Source organism: Camponotus vicinus, unplaced genomic scaffold, assembly GCF_025532165.1.
Source record: "Camponotus vicinus isolate PSW18456_S1 unplaced genomic scaffold, iyCamVici1.0 SCAF_7, whole genome shotgun sequence".
NCBI classification, from domain to species: domain Eukaryota; kingdom Metazoa; phylum Arthropoda; class Insecta; order Hymenoptera; family Formicidae; genus Camponotus; species Camponotus vicinus.
Genome location: NW_028141979.1, coordinates 1151355 through 1172728, shown reverse-complemented (window position 1 = coordinate 1172728; position 21374 = coordinate 1151355). Strand labels below are relative to the sequence as shown.

The following is a 21374-nucleotide window of genomic DNA, read 5'->3' as shown; positions in this document are numbered from 1 at the left end:
CTCCTTCTTCCTTTTACAGCTTTGCACTTAATTCTATTGTATAGAATTATTATAAGGAATACAAATATAGCAAATATTGTATAAAACATATTTTATTAAAAAGATTTAAAGATTTAGGAAATTATGTGATTCATTTACAATAAATTGATTTACATTAGAGTGTCGTAATCAGTAAAAAATCGAGGGCATGTGGTCACCTCTCTTATACATACATATATATATATATGTATATTTCAACCAGTTAATCTAAAGAAAAATACTAGAGAATAAAAATGTACAGATAATATGTATATTGATGAAGAGTGTAAGATAAAAGTATAAAAATCTTTGTAAATTCGAATAAATCGATGATTTATTTCAAGCATTATTGAATATTATTGAAAAAAGATATTTAAACGTCCAGAGTAATAATCCAGAGTACTTGTCCGACAATAATTTACCATATCAAATGATATTTTACTGTATAACATAAATCTCTACGAAAACAAATGCATTTTATATTATTAGGAATTAAACTTTTTATATAATCGTGATTTAAGCATCTTTTTTGCAGTTTGGATTAAATAATATTCATCATTCTTTTCGTTTGAAGATTGCTTATTCTCTCGTACACAAATGTTTTCTAAGAGTGTCATCTTACAGAGCGCTATTTTGTCGATGATCAGTCAGTTTTATCGGCTTCCTTTTCCTATTCTTCTTCTCAGTCCACCCTTTTCCTATATTTAACGATATTTCATCTCGTAAAACTTTAATCAATGGAAATGATGTTAATTTGTCGACCCTCGGAATTTCTTAACCGGATATATGTGGGCTCGACCAAATATATTGTCGATTGTGTTACAGTTTATAACGAGTGTTTATTGGTCTAGCTATCTCGATCGAAGGAATCTAAAGTATCGTTACTGGATGAATGCGCGAGATCACTTAATTCGTCCAAATGCTTCTGTCGTTTCCTGACATTCCAATGTAGACATTCGGCCAGAGAATCGAACCAGTCGGTGATTTGATCGGCCGCGCAAATACTAGGTACTGGATATATGGAAGTTGTTACCCTCAAGCTGAAAAATTATGCAATTTTCATTAAATAATTCTTCAATTCAAATTGCGATTAAAGTAATCGATTGTAAGCGAAAGCTTTTTATAGTCATAAAAATTTTACTTTATAACAAATTGATTTGTACAAGCAGAATTTTATTTTTAATGTTTTTAAGGCAGTAAAATTTAATTAAAAAATTTATAACAATAGTTTATATCTATTTTATAGAAAAATGTACATATTCTTATGTAGAAAAATATTTACTTTTGGAATGATTTCTTTATGAAAAGCGAATTGTCAGTTTAATATTTATACTTGAATAATGTTTATCGCAAGTATGATGAATGAAACATAAAGTACCATCACCCTGCAGGACAGCCAACGTCTCACTCCAGAAAGATGTTCTTATGAAAAGTCTTAAGAGATAGCCAGCAAAAGGAATGCATTAAAATCCCGAGAGAAACGAATAAGCATAGAATAGATGAAATAGAAAGAATTTGAAGATAAAAATATTTAGAATAATGGGAAAAATTGTGTGTATGAATATAGAAAATACAAGAAAATGGAGAAAAAATGTACTAATTAAGATAAACTTAGTATGGAAAGATATTCACTCAGATAGTTACTTTATATGATACTTTGTGATATTTATCGAGCTTTTGAAAAAGAATAAACCACACGAATGAATCGCATGATGCTGCGACGAGGCACAGATAGAGAGAAAGGCGAAACGACGCTCTTTACAAAAGCAGGACAAACCTGTCACCGACACGCAGCTCTTGCTGGTTGCGACCGTCGAAGGAGACGTAGGCTGCACTGCGGGCATTGCTGTTTGCCTTTATCTGAAATAATTGTAGAAAATGCAAGCGATTAGACAGAGTTGCCGAGCGTTTCGGTTTTACCTGTCACCGTGGAACAGTTCCTGTCTATTTCTACCGTCGAAGGACACCCACGCGGTATTCCTGCTGTCACGTGAAACCGAGATCTACGGTGAGAAGGAAGATTGTTATTTTAACAGCAGTAGCGTCGCGGTTCGTTAGGCTCGAAATAATGCGTCAATTTTTTTCATTTTCATCTATCTTTGTTAAAACACTCGTCACGTTGTTTATTGAATTTTTTCAATAGACTTTTTCCCATCGTTATCGTTAAAATCAGTGATGCGTAAGGAGGAAAATATTTAAGCGTTTCTCGAAAAATGTTTGCACGTATAAAAATTTAACATTTTGATGAATCTCAATAAATCCATCTCCATAATAATAATAAAGGCGAATAAGTTTCTAAATTATTAAATCAATATATTTAATAATTTAGGAACTTATTCGCCTTTTTTATTATAATGGAAATAATCTCTTTCCTTGATCACAGTTTCATGTCAAGAAACGAGTAATTTCCGATAAATTCTGATATTTTGACAACTTTTGAGCGAAAACTTTGAGGCAGCGCACGGTCTGGGAATGTGGGCGACATTCATCTGAACCAGGTTTCCTTTTATGGGATATTAACATGGCCCATACATCAGACGTGGTAAAAAACTTTTATCGATTTACGCGAAAATCTGAATTAAGTGCTAATTAATTAATATTTGCTATAAGTCTTAAAGGAAACAAACAGAGCTTGTTTCTAACTTTCGACGTGAGCTGAAAGACGTGCATTTCTAGAAATTATTCAGAAATTTTAAATCAGTGGTCATATCTGTAAACTAAATTAACGTTTCGATTGGCGCGCTTCTTGGCGTCGAGAAGTTTAAACAACTACCTTGAGCTCGACTCCGGCAGGTACGACGATCGGCCTGAAGGACAAGGAGTGAGGGCAGATCGGTGTGATCATAATGGCAGGAACTGATGGATGAATCATGCTGGCTCCAGCGGCGACTGCGTAGGCGGTTGATCCGGTTGGAGTGCTTACGATCAAGCCATCGCCCTGGACGCTCGTCACGTGTTTGCCGTCGATGAATAGATCGATGTTTGATAGGTAAGGTGACGGTCCTCTATCCACTACAACTTCATTCAGCACCAGAAGATTAGTAGGTGGTTCAGTCGGTTGACCCTCTTCATTTTTGCGTACAATGACACATCTTAGACGGCTCCTCAAGGTTAAAGCCGCATGACCTGGTATTGAGACGTGAAAAATTAATAAGCTTCACTATAAACGAAAAACGACGAACAATAAATAAATAAATCGACGGCTCACCTTCGAGAACGTTGGTCACTTGTTCCTGGAAATTGTCAAACTCGAAGGGGGTGAGGAAACCCAAGGAGCCAAGGTGAAATGCCATTACAGGTGGCACTGATTGTTGAAACAGTAGACTGGCATAAAGGAGTGTGCCGTCACCTCCCAAGCACACAATAAAGTCAATTCGATCCTGAAAACAAAAGGTATAAAATCGTTAATATAAAAGAGCAAAAAATACATAAATTAATGCAAATTTTTTCATTCATTAATATTCATTTATTTTACAAAAATTACTGATTTTTTTGTCGTATGATATGCAACTGCATCAAATCCGACTCGTAGACGCGTAAATAAATTTTTATATTTTCTGATGAGAATCATCGTGAAAAATTATAACAAACATAATTTGTAAATATCACGAAACATTTCAAGCGGAAAAAATTATTACCTGTAATTCATCCGTGCCGTCTCTAAAGGTTTGTAATCTGTCGCGAACACCTTGAAATCTGGAATCCCTGGCTAAAGCTGGGTCTTCCAGAACAGATGCTTCCACAAAAACCACCATTCGTTTTTCCTGTATTACAGAAAAGAAATTTTAAGATTTCATTTATTACGAGCAGGCATTAAAACTAGGTAAATAATAATCGTAGTCAATAATGTACTTTTGGCATTGTATTTTTAGTACTAGAGAAAATATAAGAATAATAGTTCATGGGTTAAGGACGATTTCTCTTTTACTAATACTCGTATACCTGACAAGTTAACGATGCGTTAACACATAGTTGATGCAGTACAAACTGCAACTGTCGTACGTGAAAAAAAGACGACATACGTTTAACGTAAATCAAATATAAAATTAGACACTAACATGAAATTAAGAATAACGTGGAAAACATATTGAGTACCGAGGACAGTTTTTTTCATTTCATGCAAATGAAGCTAATTAATTTTTTGCAATGTCCTATTACGGAAAGTGGACTATTGACAACAATCAAGCTGCGAACAAGCTAATCAATTTGTCGCGAGATAAACGTGTAATCTTTCGATTTGTTAAATGGTTTTGTTAATATTTACCTCTATCAGCCATGTGACCATTTGAACAAACGGTGGTAGAACTGACGAGTCGCGGACTTTTTTGATGACGAGAACGGTAAGCGGAGGTTTGTACCATGTCAACCTCTGGGAAGCTGGATCCTGAATGGTCCTGTGAAACAAAATCATTACTATTGTATTTCTCTCCAATATGCAATCATCGATCGCATTAAAATGTTGTTACGCGTCTCGTCTGTTGTATACCAGATTTATGTTTTACAGAATATCGTGTAAAAATATCATTTAAATACATTTAAATAAAGGTACGATAATTTATACGTAAGCGGAATGAAATTTAGATTCGAGCTCTCGATTGATCGTCATGTCTCTACCTCTTCTAGAGGCTTTGTCTATAATTATTCGTCATTCGTCGTTACATCCTCTATAGCCGTCGAGAAACAATCGAATCATAGGGACAAAGGTAACTTATGAAATGTAAAAAAGTATCGAATGATGCAGGATTGCCGTTTATGATTAACATGGTAATTACGTTATTGTATTACACCGCAGTCTTTTATGCGCCGATTGCAAATTCAGTGTTCCGTATAGAAAAAGTCATCAAACAAGAGAGCTCGTAAAACATCAGCAAATATCGATTATGTAAAGAAAAAAAGCGATGAGAATGAATTACGTAACTAATATTTTTTTCCAAATATTCGTTCGCAAAAGATGATTGAGAGACATACATTCAAGTACATTTAAATTATATTTAAACATTATGAGAACATCAATAGATGCGGATATTGTAATTCTTCGCACCCCACAATTAGTTAAGGACCAACTGTCAATAAAGTGAAAAGTAAATTTGCGGAAATCTACTTGATGATGTTAATCGAGGTATGATGTCGCGAGAATTGATGATGAGCTGATCAAACGTGGCGAGTTATGCCTTTTTTACCGCTGCATACAATTGAACCAACACGCATGCGTTTCCTCGTGATCTTACTGATTCAAGTCGCGGCAACTTATTCAAAGGATAACTCGAATATTTGATTAATAAAATTACGATTCGTAGCGCTATTTATGTTAATGTGTCGCTACAACTCTAAAAGCACTCGTCAGATAATCTTAGAATACTTATATCATAATCGATAATTTTGTCGGACTTTTGTCGGACCGATGAACTTTCACGAGGATCATCAAAACAAATATAAGTGTGCTTTAATAATTTGGTACTATTTTATAGATGACTTTTTAAGCATCCTCTAAGAAAAAAGACAAATTTAATTTGAGAAATATATAGACAAATTTAATTTGAGAAATATATAGTGAATTTTCACAAAAAGATCTCGGATTTTGTTTGAAACAAATTAGCATTAAACACCTGTCAGTAGCACAATTTATGAGTATATAAGACTTTTTCTCTTCGAAACCCTTTGAAACTTTTTAGTCGTGGCCGCAAAATTTAAGTAACGAAAAAATAACTTTTTGTAACCGATGAAAACGCAACGTCGTGTGTTGTTAGATGATGGAAGAGAGAATTAAAAAGTATCGTGCATCGATCAACAACTCACATTTTAATTCCAACCATGATAGCACCGGCTGAGCGACGCGAGCTTACTGACCATGCAACTAAGTAAGACGGACATTTAAGCGCAAACATCGCGCACGCGCGCGCGTGTACATCACGTGCACGCGCGGGAAATCGCATTGCTAATATCTGTAACTCGTTTTATATATATTGGAGTTCAACATTTCCAGGATGGGGATCTTGTATTGTTTCTCAAGACAAAAGCGAGAAAAGTGAATATTTTTAGCTTTAGTACGAAAAAATTTTTGACCTTTCTGTTTCTAGGAAAAAAGTACACGATTGCTGCACAGAATTCAAAATCACCGAGCATTTTTCGGCGCATCGTGCCTAGATATCCTTACAAGATATCCCCAAGTCACAACTATTTAAATAAAATTATATTTTTTTTTATCCCTTTAAAATTATATGAACTTTGCCTTCGTCACTGAATATTGTGTTTTTAATTTTTTATGCATATTAAATGTTTACAAATATTAAAATGTTTCGAGTCGGCGTTAAAACTATCTAATAATTCTGGAAATATATTGTAAAGGCATTGATGTATATTTTAATACATGTTAAAACGCGAGAACTTTCTCGTATGAAACTATGCATATTTAGAAAAGAATACGCACAATTCAAACATACTCTGTCATAAATGTAAAAAACATTTCTCATTTCCATACAAACTTATATCCTCTCGGATAAAAAAATTGCATTTATGTGCATAACATTTATAAAAGTTATGCATAATGAAGCGTCCGTTTCTATTATAACATTTGATTTTTGAAGATTCTTTTTAAAGTTAAAAGTCCTACTGAATGTTCCAATTTTATATATATATGTACAAAATTAGCACTGCGATAAAATTAGAATCATCTAAAATAAATATTTTAATTTATTCTAATTGCAATTGGTGTGCCACAAAATTAAATGTATAATTAACAAAATACTTTGCGACATAATAATTAAATGATAAAATAATCTGCGCTGTAAATAAAAATTTCGTAGAAATTGCAATTAATATGTCAACATTTAAAATCGGACGTCTTGACGTCCGATATCGCGCTTAGTCATCATTCCTTGCAAAAAGAAACGCAAATGAATCTGTCGATCGGTTCTAGTATATTCGATACTTACTTTACGAACAATTAGCATTTCAATTTCATTGTTTGGTAATCAAGGCGATTCTAAACTTTTCCCATCAAATGTCGTTCAATGAAGTCCACAAGACAATCGAAACTTTCTTTTTACCTTTTGAAGATTAATAACTTTTAATTGACCTATGATTATGTTTATGATTATATTTATCGTGAGTTTGATCAACGGTACGATGCCATCATGAAATATTCTTCTGTAATTTAATTAACGATGTAAAGGAAAATATACGAGGACGATTTTCAATGCAATTTTAAATGCATGCGTAATAATAAAATCTGTTTGATCAAAGATGAAATGGCAGAAAAATTTCCGATGAAATATAATTATAATCGCGCTTTTAAATGTAAAATACTCAAATAATCGCGCTTTTAAATATAAAATATTCAAGTAAAATACAATGTGAATTACTTACATAACCATTGCGGAATTCTTCATGATACGCCCACATGGCCCGAATGTTTGAACGGGACTGGGTGCGTTTAAGCTTCTCGTTCTTCTGTAAGAACAAAATAGACAAGTGTATTAGACACGAGAGATATCATTTGGATTCACACGGTAATCTCATCAGCTTCATTGAGTGATACCGCAAAAAAAAATATTCAACTCGAGACCCTGATCTTTGGCAGTGATTCTTACTTATTCGTTTCTACCTCATCTTTATGGAAGAAGTATCGAAATGATTGCTTCATTTCCCTTCCTCATATTGGAAAATAACTCCTTTTTGTTAATATATTTTGAAAAAAGTTACATAGGAATAAAAATAAAGAAACTGAATAACTTTGAACGATTGTACATCGCATTTTATCTTTTAGATATAGTTTTAATTTTAAAATGTGCATAAAATGTGCACTTTTAAAATGTACGATGCACTATTCAGCACATATATATTAGTAATTGTAAACATTAATATTTACGTAATGAGCGGCGCATTTGCAATTCTGCGTATCACGGTAACAATTGGGTCAAGGTGATTATTATTACTCTATAGTTGTTAATTATTATTTATCAATGTATGAATAATGCAATTACAATGCATTTTATTACACTAGATAATTTTCTTCTAATTCTTTATCGCTCTCAGTCACATTAATTTTACAGCCTTAATAGAAATTATGTAGCTGTGAGCACAGCCGATGAGGAAAATATATTTTAAAATAGAGGAACAGTTTACATTAGTCTGAATTTTTTTCCGCAAGTTTTGCGTTGTAAATGTATCGATAGCGGCGCGAAAATTATGACTTCATGAACCAATACATATAAAATATTATCTTATTATTAGACATATTTCGAACAAATAACTCGTTTTAAAATTTCTTATCGAATGGCATGAATTATGGACTGCTAATCGTAATAGTTCGAAATTGCTTTTTTATCGACTCATGACTCGAGAAAAGAATTATCGGGAATATTCTACCTAAGGACGCGATTTCGTGAATTCTCCATCGACGAATCGTTGAATCCATCCTCCTGCGGCTCGATAACATCGAAAACAAAATCGTACTGTGCAGTAATGTCACTCTCATGCAGCGAGATTTGATCCGTCATCTTATCAGATGATAAAAGACTTCTTCGCAAGAGGAACAAGCAACGGAATACGTGCACGAGAGAGTGTTTAAGATATTTATAATAAAACTGTACGTGTGTGTGTGTCACGAATTTATTAATTCGACAAATTTTTTCATTGCCACCAATATAAAGTCGAGTGCACTCGATAAGATATCAATAGTCATCATGAGTTAATAATTTCTGATATTGTCGAGCGTTATTAAAATGTAAGACACGTGTGAATATCGTGCTTTACGCACGATAGACGTTATAGCAACGCGATTTTGTTGCCAAATTGATTTATTTTAAGATCATGCATGCCATCATAAGAAGAAATCGCGGATGCTAAAATTAATACCGATCTAATTCCACGCGGATAAACTCGTCTTGCCACTCATCAAAATTTACCATGCAACATTCGAAAGAAGTGCATGTGTAAAAAACGACAAGTCACTATACGATTTCGATACAATTTGTTCCGCTACGCTTAATTAAGGGATCGGGATAATCGCTCGATACATTTCTCTTATTTAAAACTTTCTTTCGTTTATTCGACCTGTTGAAAATTGCTAAGCAGATGACTCTCTTAGAACATTCTGTAATTTCACGGTTACAAAGTACGCGACTTTCACGAGCGCGATTGTACGATCGGATTTCTAAACTCCTTCTTGTTCATTTCGGAGTGAATGCCTAAATTCTGAGGATCTTGATCCCCGAGGCAGATGATGGCACACGAGCGGCGTCCTTCGCTCGTCGAGAAGCCTTCGAAAGTACGCGCGAGGACAACACTTTCCTTTTCTCGAAGGTATCAATCGAGATGAGGCTTCGACGTAGAGGCACGGATTTAACGATTCTCACCATCTGTCATTACTGTACATTCTTGAACGAAAGAGAAAATTTTCGCGATGCTCATCGACGCGGTTGTAATTTAGATAAAATATGATATCATAATCGCATAATTGAACGCGTTGAGCGCAGTGGAGCTCGCATCAAGGAGAGAAGCATTTGCGTAGAAATGTTTTTCCAACCATGTCGCATATGATATTCGCAGCCTTGAATCTCGTTCGAAATTTTCCGTCCAAGCTGCTGTGACGTACGCTGGACCACCGGTGATCCGTCTTTTCGACTCGACTTTCCGACCCAGACGTCCAAACGAATTACTCTCACTAAGTCAGTTCTCCGGTCACTGCACCATCGGAGAAATAAATACCACCTCTCGTGCACTAATAAAATAGAAATTACGGAATATTAATCGCGCGAAAAGTCATAAAGGCTCGTGAATATGAATCTCTTTTTTTTTCCGATAGTTTTCAATCCTGATCGTTAAACGTCACATGGGCACACGTGAGAGCGACCGAATGGCGAGATGGCCGCGCGCGGAATGACTCGCCCGAGTCGCCCACAATCACGAGATTCTCTATCTCGGGCGGTCGGTAATAATACGTACGAGCTACGATTCGTGTCGATGTTGCAGGTAATAAAGTTCCAACGCGCGATGCCGAGATAATTCTGGCGTCCTAAGACCATGAGCCGATTGCGCCCGTATATTTTTATCGTCCGCGTACCTCCTCGACGAACTTGTCTTTTCGCTCAAGGCGAAATACATATGCTGACGTAACGGCGCTTTCTTCGTGTGAAGAAAGCGATTTGTACAGTTACGAGAGCGAGTGCGACAGCATCTTTGAAAGTAAATTCGAGCAACTATGATAATAAGGATGAATGTCGCATCATGAGACTTTATTTTGATATAATTATTATCGTTATAATGATATGTGTACAAGTATCTCTTCTCCAATTCTATTTGACAAATAGGAGGAAAAGAAACTTTTCAATTTAATTGTGATCGTTGCACAATATCATTTAAATTCATTAATATTAAACATAATATGTTATTCATCGGCACATGTTTATTATATATTGACTTTTTATCTATTACATATTTATTATGCTTTCATTATATTCATTATATTCAAATATCCATAACCAGTCTTTGAAAGAACAATATTTCTAATCATGATTCACGCGATTGTCGCACAATAACATCATTTAAATTCTTAGTAAACATAATATTTTATTCGACACGTGTTTATTACATTGATTACTTTTTATCGATTATTGATTATGCTTTCATTATATTTATTACATTCAAATATACCCAGTCTTTGAAAGAACAATATTTCTAACCATGATTGATGCGATTGTCGCACAATAACATCATTTAAATTTTTAATAAATATAGCATTTTATTCGGCACGTTATTATATTTATTATTATGATACTATTATGATATTTATATACGTACGCTCATTACGCATTATTTATTATTTATTATTTTCATATATCCATAACCGGATTGAGCAATATCATTCACACGTTCTTCTCTTAAACGATAAAGATTTCTTGTATAAAAAGAGAAAAAAAACGTATTATATTATGAATGTAATTAATAAAATAAATGTAATGTGCGTCAAGTAAAATGTCATATTTATAAAATTTGAATAACGCTGTCGTAATAAAATTGTTACGTCACAATGGCTTGGAACTTGGGGTATATATATAAGGTCCGTCGCCGAGCGATACAAAGATCTTGACGAAAAGTGATCTGGCAAGATGACGGATTTGGCTTGAATCGTTCGGCCGAGGGGAACGCACACTCGTTTCTGTAATCGATTGCATCGAGCGCGAATTCCTGAAATTCCGATGGACAGCGCAAAGGAGGCGTCATGCGCGCGCAAGCCCATCGAGCTCTCAAAAGCCGGATCGGATGGAATGTGCGGCGAAAGGTTCTCGAACGCGTTCTCGCTCTCGAAGAAAGGAGCAACAAAAAGTGCTCCCGCAGCGATTCAAGCGGGCACTCGGCTATTCGGATGCACATGCAGTTAAATGTCAATTAGCGTCATCTCTCGCGACGCGGTGTTCCCTCTTCAAAAAAAAAAAGAAAAGAAAAGAAAAGGAAAAGATAGGCAAATTTTTTCCCCCTTTATGATCTTTATGTATCGTCCTGAATGATCGAGTTTACATCGTAAACGAGGAGACACGTTCTTGCAACGAGATACGAGTTGTAGTGAGGGAAAAAAATTGATGTCTTTATTGAACGATACCTCAATTCAGCCTCGTCCATTCACCGTCAATTCACGATAAGTCTTTTGAGCAGGTGAAAAGGAGACGACGCTCGCGCAACAATTAGAGCGATGCGGATCAACACGATTAAGGCACGCTTCGGCACTGACGCACCAAGAGGAGGTATCGTCTCGGATATTGGCGACGTTGGTCTCGTAGGTCGCGGACGCCGGCGTCGTGACGCCCAGCGCCACGCACGCAGGCGCGAATACTAATCAATTCCAAGCACGCAACCTATTTGTTTTGGTTCTAGACTCATTGAACTCCTTCACGCAACTTTCGTCTCGGCTAAATCGAGAAATATATACGCTAAAGAAATCCAGTAGAATAAATTTCACTTGTGGGAAATATTGAAGGATTTTGAGAGGAATTTCAAAGTCGTATTATTAGCTCTCCACTGTATTTAATATTTAATTTTGTCATTTTCTAAAATTATTTTTTTTGTATCTTAACGATGTATAGGTATTTTATTCTAAAAATTTAAAAATGATTAATAATTTTTTTTGCGGTGCTCAAGTCGGATTAAAAATTGTTATGTATATAAGCGACTATCTTAATGTTTCAGAATCTAGTGTCCAAGAAGATAATAATGTCGTGGCACGGCAAAAGTGTTGAGCAAGCTACTGTGTGTTGTATCTCGTATTACATACGAGATGTCAAATTACGTGATTTTAATTTAATTGCGAAATTAAACAGACAGTGATTTCATGCTAGTGAAAGACGTCGATGCCTCGTACTTGGTAACACACGATTTTGCAATAATCGATGAAATAACATTGCGAGCAATTAATGCGATTATATTTATTATATGTTTATGCGTTCTATCTAGAAATTGCTGTGTCATTTGTTGATCGCTTAAGTCGGCTTATTATATATGTTTTTTGCAAAAATTTGAATAAAGATTAGATATTATATGTTGAGATAAAAAGTTAGATTTTACAATCAACAATGAGAGATCTTTCGGAAATTGAATTCGAGTCTCTTGGATGAGAGCCAAGTAAAGGTATCTTTACTATGACATTCTAAAAACAGATAATTTTAGCGATTGAAAAACCGAAAATAAATTAAATTCCACAGAGTAAAAATATGTACAGTAACTCAGATATAATTATAATTTTTAACCGGGTTGAAAGCACACAAGTGGAATTCTAAATGATCAAAATTATTTAAAGTTTAATCTCATCTTGTAAACTAAAACTCTTTAAGGTAGCTCAAATTTCGACAAGCTGTCAAAAGTTTTTAGAAATTATATGCGTCAAAACATATGGACGGCATGATTCAAAGCGATGGTGTTTATAATATAAGAAGCTACTGTGTTTCTACTGGGAATCGAATCCGAGTCTCTTGAATGAGAGCCAGATTCGTTGAGCGGCATCAGGGTTGAAACCGTTTATATTATTTTAGATGATTATATCAAAACTAGGAAAATATTAGAGCTTATTTTGCGCGATTAAAATTAATTAATTACAAAGTTTTCCGTCGTATGATTTCTAAAATAGTCTAGATAAAGCTGCTAAAATTCTTAGCAAAATATCTAAAGCAGTCTGAGAAAAGATGATTAGATCCAATTCGTTTATTAATGCTCTTCCCATAATTTTTGATGAACTTCTTTTACTCACGGCCAAGTACCGGATCGTTTCCGTCTGCGTGTTTCCGGTTCCTTGTCCCGACTCGCCCGGAAGAGCTCTTCTTCGCTACCGTTCTCGGTCCTGGCGATGGTGTCCTTACATCCAGCTAGACATCTCCAATCGAGCAGCTCGCTCACGCTTCGTCTGCGTGGTTTCTCCTTCACCATTTCCATTATCCGAAAAACATTTCCTTTAATTTTTCCAACTCTCCCAGCTCACTTCTCCGATTACTCCGAATCTATTCGAGTCTACTTCAGTAGGATAATCGCACGTAAAAATGACAGCTCGACTCTCAGTATTCTTCATTCGCTTTAAACAATTCGAACGTCGGACGTCACGATTAATTTCAAGCACATTGATTGATTTCAATAATAATCAGCTATGATATTCTATACTGCGGTTTTCGCGCGCTACTTTCCAACACAGCCAGCTATATGCGCTTTCTTTCTTTCGCAATAGCAATTGCTCTTGACATCCGAGGACTTCCTTTCGCGATGGTCGAACTCGCGGTTTGTACGTGCAGCAACGATAGTGGTAAACTTATCCATCTAAGCGTAGCATAATTCTTGGTAAGGTTTGCGGTGGTGTTGCGTTTACTTCATTCCATGTATGCAAATGATATGTTGAACATAACTACTAGCGATTCTACGCATGCTTCATGCACACTGCACTTGTACGGGTTTTTATAATGATTGTTTCAGATTTAGAATAGAAATAATAATATATAATCGGCAATGGTCGCCTTGGACTTTTGTCCTTCATCGAAAAAAATTGCGTATCAAAACAACTTTCGAAAGAATGCCTCGCACGGGCTTCGTTGTATGCGTACTTGTTTCATATTAACATGTGTTTGCGACCTACTTGCACAAGCGGGGAATTTCACTTGCCAAACGAGGCGACCGATAGTGGATACCGCTGCCCGCAATCGTCACGTTTGATTTCTTTTATCTTATCTGTTTAATATTGAATATGGTCGCAGCTCAATGCTACAAGTCAATTGATAATATTTTAAATTTGTTCAATTTGTAATATTTAATTGTGATTATTTTACAAATTTCTAATCAATATAAAGCGCGCGACACGTATTTACAAAGATGATCTTCGTCGATGTTTTGAAGCACACACGTATACATATATATGTACAACATTATTCGCAAAAAATTTATACTTTATTTTTATAATAATAAGCCGATTGGCAGCACTATATTTTCGACGATAAAATTTTGTTCCCGATGATTACGATTCAAAGTTTCGTTATTTCCTCCAGATTTTGATAGATACATGTGTTTTCACAAATGTTAAGCTCAATTTCTCTTTGACAGTTTTTCATATTGAAAAGAAAAATAATCCAATCCGTATTATTCATTAATGGGAACAATGAAATGAGGCCTCCAAGTTGGCACAGGCAATGCACAACAACCGCGATGGACGACTGCTGAAGGTTCACTGAGAAACGATTTTACCAGCTGTAGCCAGCCGAGAGGCAGTTAGGGCTTTCTAACGCGCGCCTTTTTCCCCACCATTCGATGTCCCCGTTATCGTCATGTTCGTGATACCGAAAAATTTATGGAAGGGTCGAGAGTTCGAACGATTCGCGACGCATCGCAAGATTAATTTTATTGCGTCACAATAGAAGATAATATAGCATGGGATAACATGTATATGTATTTAAAATATTCTAAGAATACTAAATTTATCCAGAGGAAGATTCTGAATCTATTATATTTTTTATCTCGAAAATTATGCATTCTTTGTCATTTTTATTATTCTTCATTTTTTATAAATTATTATTTCTACAATTATATATTATCTTTATTAATTTTCATTGTCTAGAAATTAAATTTGAAATTTTTTTTATGTTATCAGAAAGTTCTGTAAAATTAGCCTTCTAAGAAAACATATTTCCTTCCTTTCCGCTATTATCTTTAATGAATTATGATGAAGTATTCATCCTCAGCAAAGTAGAGGCTATCGCTCGAGACATTGTCTTGTAGTTGGCGGAAGTCTACCCATAATGCTTACATTTCCGGTCGATGAAAATAACAATGATTCAAAGTGAATGCATTATAAATTCTCGATGAATAACACATTTCCATTCGGATTAGCAAAGAATGCTTTTATTATTAAATTAACAAAATTTTTTTTATTTGTCTCAGAAGAGAGATAAAATATTCATTCTAATATCAGACGAAATTAGGAGAACTCTTCCCTTATTTCTGTTTTACTTTTTACTGACCATAGTATACTTTCTCAATTATCGAGCTTATGCCATATGTTCGGTCTCTTGAGGTGCGCATGACAATATTGAATAATGTATGATGTTACAGATGTTTGTAACCAAAGCGAGTTTTTACGTCACATATATAAGAAACGCAAAACCAACTGTTCTTACTTTCGCTCATACGTACTAATTCAAACTTTTAATAATTCATCAAAACTGCAGAAGAAAATTCTCAAAAATGGTCGTTTATCTTAATGTCTCTCTCTTTAAATATCTCCGGTATTAAAACTATTCCAATTATATAACTATTTATTCCAGTTATCTAGCTAGAGCAAATGCCTCAATTAATTTGCTTCCAATGTTGATAATAATTATTAAGGAATTTATCTTATTTATAATTTAAGACACGTTCGATACGTATATTTCTCGATCTTCATCAAGGCTAAATATACAATTTTTTAAAAGCAATTTTTTTTTAAGATTCATATTACATTTCTTGGTTTTAATAATTTTTTATTCTTCTTTTATTTTTTACTGTTCTAATAATTTAAGCATTAGTATATATTTATAATATATAAAGAAAAAACACATTATTTTATTACATTAGAAAAATTTTATGTTTCCTTAGTTACAAGAAACTTTTTTTGGCAGATAGAAACGAAATAAAATCATTAATTTGATGCAGACTTTAATAAATGGGTAAATCGTTGCCAATTAGTTATATCTTCAATTATTTGCAAAAATTAGATTTTTTTTTCTAAAAATAGAAAATTTTTAATTATGTCAAAATGAATATTCTCCTTTACTATTAACACGTTACATATCACGTGCGATGGTGGTGTAATGGTGAGCATAGTTGCCTTCCAAGCAGTTGATCCGGGTTCGATTCCCGGCCATCGCACAATACTTATTTTTTGAACTTTTTTTATTACAACTGATATATTTTAAGAAGATATTCTCATCGATGAATATACATATGTAACAATCTAAAATTGGCAAATTCTTTTTTCGTTTTATGATGTCATTATTTTAATCAAAATTTTTTATTAAACGAGATGCTGTCTGGAATTTACAAATTGCGTAGTATTAATTTCACAAGCGCGTATAATGTTGCGTAATATTAATAAATTTGATTATTTAAAATATATGATAAATTTAATAAAATACAATCTAATTTTTGTTGAATATTATATCCCTACAGTATGGCTGTCTCATGTACTCTAAAGGAAACATCGAAGTAACAAGAGCACTGCTGGTGTAGTGGCATCATGCAAGATTCCCATTCTTGCGACCCGGGTTCGATTCCCGGGCAGTGCAATTTTCTTTTTGTTTCCGTCAAAATTGATGTATGAAAAATTAGAGAAAAATCGATATCGAGGAATAAAATATTCTTTTGTTAATAAAAGTCTCCGTCCTATTTTTGCCCTCGTAATTGCTATTCGGCTAAAATCATTATCAGCTCTGACATGGAATTTTTTCTACGGGATTTTTCCCTGATACGATGATAATTGATAATAATTTTATCGATTAATAATACAGCGATTTATGATTAATTAAAGTTACTTGTAATAACTTGATAGTCTCGTTTCGTATCTATTTGCCAAAGAGATTGCAACTAACGAATACATCAGGTTTCCATGATGTAAGAGAAAATGAAAGCGTCATCTATTACATTAGTTTAAGTTTCTGCAGCGAGGCAAAACAAGCCGCAGAATTGTTTTAAATTTCATTATTTATTTTCCCCTCCTCTGCCTCGAAATTATCTACAGATAACAAATATTATGTGTGTAAAATTCCATTTCAATAGATATTCGTCAAACGATCGTTTGCAGTTTTTACTTTATAAATCGCAAGTATAATTTCTGGATGTAAGTTGAAAATAAACACGGAATACATAATGCGAGATACAGATGCATATATATAAAGCATACGATAAGTTGGATCATGTTTATCAGGAATACTGTACCTGACAGCGAGACGGATAAGAGAGTTTCTCGTACGCGTCACAACTTGGAAAAGGATTCTTCCACCACGTAACATCGCTATATTGGCACTACTGACGAGGGCCAATAATTCCATTCTTGGCAACACGGTGTATCATTGAAGGAGAAGGAAACAAGATAAAAATTTCTCACGATAAGGGGAACTTCTGCGATAAACCCAGTTTCATCGACGAGAGTGGATAGATCGCGTGCCAAGCTTATGTCAAATGTCGCGTGATTGTTCAGTGATGTTGATATTAATTGATAAAACTAACTAACATATATATAATGTTTGGGTGCTCATACGCACGTGTACATACGTGTCATACATTTTTACTCGATAATCCATGTTGGACGAGCTCGGGAATAAAAGGAGAAGAATTTGGAATGAAGACGCCGTTGATTGTGCACGAAATTGATGCATATTGCATTCGCAAAACAACGTGACAACTGTTATCGTCGAGATAAACACACACAAGTACATATGCAATCTAAATATTGGAGTAACAGTAAGTGTTATACATTTACCAAATAAATATCTGATATTTTCAATTTTATTTATTGCACATCGATACGCGTCATGTCGTCGTCTAATATTGAATATCGCTGTTGCCTTGCAAGTAATAGAATAATTGCTTGTCGCTTTGAAATCTAATTATAATATAAAACAGCATAATCGAACGAGGATTTATTTTTTCAAATCAACTAAAGTGATTATTATATCTGTCATTCCAAGAATAGAATAATTGTGTAACCGTGAAAAAAAGTCGCCAAGAAAATAATTAATTGGCATCAGCTAATAAGTTGAAGAACATAATCATTTAGAGTCGCAAGAAATAAATTCAGCAACGTTTTAAAATTTCCTACTAGAAAAAAAATTTATTTAAAAAGTTATTTTCTGTTATTATGATAAAACATGCGATACGATGATCGGACGAACACAAGAATATTTATATGATTGGACATAAAGTGCAGTATGAAACATTCTTAGCCCACATCAAGATAAAACAAGTACAATTTTAGCATGAATAAATTGTGCATTCTCATGGAAATTATTCAGACAGTTTAAGGTCTCAAAATATATCTACGTTCAATAGCTTCATCAAAATGTAGAAATGGTAACTGACAATGTGAACGCATCTATGATATCTAAAAATTTATGAAATTAGATTTTCTTTCTTTCTTTTCAATTTTCAAAAGAGCCTTTCGTTATTCAAAATTATAGAATGAAAAATAAGAGAAATTAATAATTTTAGATCCCAAAAAGTCACTATCAAACCTGATAAGTTTTATAAATAATTTATAAATAATAATAAATCTAAAATAATAATCTTCAATTATTTTACAAGTGTTTAGAATGTCAAAAGAAAATCTGCGTGACAAGTTGTTCAAATGATTAGACAAGATAAGAAGCGGTCACGATACAACTCTGGGAGGACACGATACCAACTATACCAACGACTACATTCAACAGGTAAAGGAACATGTTTTCATGCAGATTTTACCAGTTGCCGCTAGCTACAATCAACACTGAACAGAGCTGTAAAGAACTATATTACCTTCGCGTATTACATTCCACCGTCTCGGCTTGATCGACCGTTAACTCGGACCGCACGTTGCTTTAAGAGAAAAATAAAATTGTTAAAATTCGCTAATAACAATCTCTAAATAATCATGTTAACGTTCAAGATTTCGCGTCAATAATAATATCTCGCATGACATATAAATTATCGAATTCCATCTTCGATTAGATGCCTCCTACTCGCTCGTGTCCGGCGATCAGCGTAGCTTCAAAAGGGAACGTATTGTTAGACGCGACTGTATCAAGATCCATTCGTGGCCTTGACACAAATTTCCATATTTTTTCGACGATATATCGTAAATAATACGAGTCGTACGACATGGTTGTTTGCGCAATCGTGTCGTGAACCGTTCGATTCGATTCCAAAGATCGAAAATTTCGTTCCCGAAAAGAGACTTAATATTTGACCAAATGTTATAATAGGTTTGTTTTTTGTAATTGAACCTCTTGTATTTCTTGCTTCTTCTCTCTTTTTTGCCAAAACTTGTAAATATATATTTATATCATTTTTAGTGTACATTAGTGTAGAAAGTTCAATTATAAAGAACAAACCCTATAATAGACAAATGTCTAGATATTGAACTTGATCAACAATTCAAGACAGTTATGCTGATCATCGCACTATCGTCGACATCTAACGCGCGTGACAGCCAAGTTTAACGAGTTAAATTTGATTAAATGTGTTTTGTGTGTCTCTAAAATTATCCTATTATGTCGATTCTGATTGATTGAACGCGGAAATTTCAGACTCCGAACTTTTCCCGGAAATTTTCCGATACACGGAAGTGCGCAAACTTCCGTAAATTGTCCCAGTCGAAGTATGCGATCGGATGAAAACTTCGCGTCGTCGATTTTCTTCTTTCGCAAATATAAATAACCTCTCAAATATCAAGATCATTCGCGAAAAGTATACAAATTTATGTAAAAAAAAAATGCAATTAAAACTTGAACTTGGTGTCGAGGAAGTCGACCGAGGACAATCTTACCGGAAGATTTGCTGTTTATCGTGCATCCGAGACACGGCAGTTTTTTGGGGCGCATTCTCGTCCAGGTCCGCTTCGATCATCGCCTTGGCCAGCTGAAGATCCCTCTCGTCCATCTCTTTTTCTCGCTCACTGACAGTTGCGATATAATAAAGGCTCGATGATGCACACCCGACGACGCTCGCGAACCGCACCGAGAGATGTCTCGTCGCGTACTGGAAGAGCTCTCTGTCGCCGACAGGTTTAACCCTGAGCACCTCATGAGCACGAACGGCTTGAACATATGTCGGATAACTTCGTTGCTGTTGCTCGTACGGTTCCGTAGTTGGCCTCTCCGGTCGCTCTTTTCTTATCGCTATTTTTCTGAGTTTCGTTTCGTATTGTCGTGCAAATAACTCCCCTTCCTCACCCCCTCTTTCTCTTGTTTCGAGAATAGAACTGGGCTATTGTAATCGGGGTTCCGAGATCTAACGTATTATTTGGAGCACGGGGAGCCATTTGAATGACCCCCGCGATTCCCGCGATTTGCGCCCAATGAACCCTCGCATTGACAGCAGCGAGATCAATGGCAGCGTTGACGTCACGCCGCGCCGTGTTCAATAACGGACACACATGCACAAGTGTGTATTTATATCTCTCATGAAAGACTGGATGACATTGCCGATTTCTGTGAATTTTTAACTTGGTGCTTCATTGGTAAAACGATGATTTTTTAAAATCCTTTTTCTTGCTTGATATTTCTATTCTTTTTATAGTTTATATATTATATATGTGTGTGTGTGTGTGTGTGTGTGTGTATGTAATTATATACTTGTGCACACACAAGTATATATTATTTTATTCGTGAGAGAGAGAGAGAGAGAGAGAGAGAGAGGAATTAGAAATTTATTTAACTTAACCTATGATATCTTCGAAAGGTAAAAAAAATGCCAGTAGTCGAAACGAAATATGTCAAACAAGTGGTTGCAGATGGCAAGACATGTCTTTTCTGAACTCTTTAGTGATACCTAAATAAAAAAATTTCAGCGATATTAGTTACAAAATCATACATAAAAAAGCGTCATTAATACATTAATGAAGCCACTTCCGAATCGAATAATAGCTAAACGCATCGCGTCTGATTATTTTTATATTATAAATGTTGAGAGAGATTTTCCAGAAATATTTACATAATTAATATGTTCAGATATTTATATTAATTATGTAAATATATTAATTATGTAAATATTTGTGGAACCCAATAATCATGATGTACAAATAATTAAACGCAATACTATTATTGATCTTAGAAGCTGCTTTAAACGAGAAGGCATTAATGATGCCGAGTGTATCAGAATGTGCA

At 34.6% G+C, this 21374-nt stretch overlaps 2 protein-coding genes and 2 non-coding genes across 11 annotated transcripts in view; 3 read left to right on the top strand and 1 right to left on the bottom strand.

Moving 5' to 3' along the window:
- Positions 1–74: 74 nt before the first annotated feature.
- On the bottom strand, positions 75–20260 carry LOC145974851 (NAD kinase). Of its 8 annotated transcripts, XM_083104906.1 has the most exons (9): positions 20036–20260; positions 19027–19086; positions 7384–7467; positions 4283–4412; positions 3657–3782; positions 3227–3398; positions 2792–3144; positions 1939–2021; positions 75–1058 (listed from the first exon to the last, which is right to left on the bottom strand). In XM_083104906.1, exons 1-9 carry the CDS (start codon positions 20146–20148, stop codon positions 866–868), a joined length of 1314 nt encoding a protein of 437 aa, XP_082961032.1. In that variant the 5' UTR covers positions 20149–20260; the 3' UTR covers positions 75–865. The 8 variants fall into 8 exon arrangements, with proteins under 8 accessions (XP_082961032.1, XP_082961034.1, XP_082961035.1 ...); XM_083104908.1 differs by lacking the exon at positions 19027–19086; XM_083104909.1 differs by lacking the exons at positions 19027–19086; positions 20036–20260 and adding an exon at positions 17452–17489.
- Positions 16315–16386, top strand: Trnag-ucc (transfer RNA glycine (anticodon UCC)). Its single transcript has one exon. It is a non-coding gene; the product is annotated as a tRNA-Gly (tRNA).
- Trnag-ccc (transfer RNA glycine (anticodon CCC)) lies at positions 16732–16802 on the top strand. Its single transcript has one exon. It is a non-coding gene; the product is annotated as a tRNA-Gly (tRNA).
- LOC145974849 (uncharacterized) overlaps positions 17582–21374 on the top strand; it is a 75928-nt gene continuing 72135 nt past the window's right edge. Inside the window, exons 1-2 of the mRNA XM_083104900.1 lie at positions 17582–17976; positions 18817–18941. The gene's annotated coding sequence lies outside the window, so the exon portion shown is untranslated. The remainder of the gene's footprint in view (positions 17977–18816; positions 18942–21374) is intronic.

Excerpts from the sequence above, each read along its gene's own strand:
- LOC145974851 (XM_083104905.1), bottom strand. The coding sequence starts at position 13,437 with ATGGAAATGGTGAAGGAGAAACCACGCAGACGAAGCGTGAGCGAGCTG. Across the intron at positions 7,468-13,255 it reads AAACGATCCGGTACTTGGCC|AAGAACGAGAAGCTTAAACG; the intron begins GTGAGTAAAAGA and ends TTGTTCTTACAG. Across the intron at positions 1,879-2,791 it reads CTGCCGGAGTCGAGCTCAAG|ATAAAGGCAAACAGCAATGC; the intron begins GTAGTTGTTTAA and ends CAATTATTTCAG.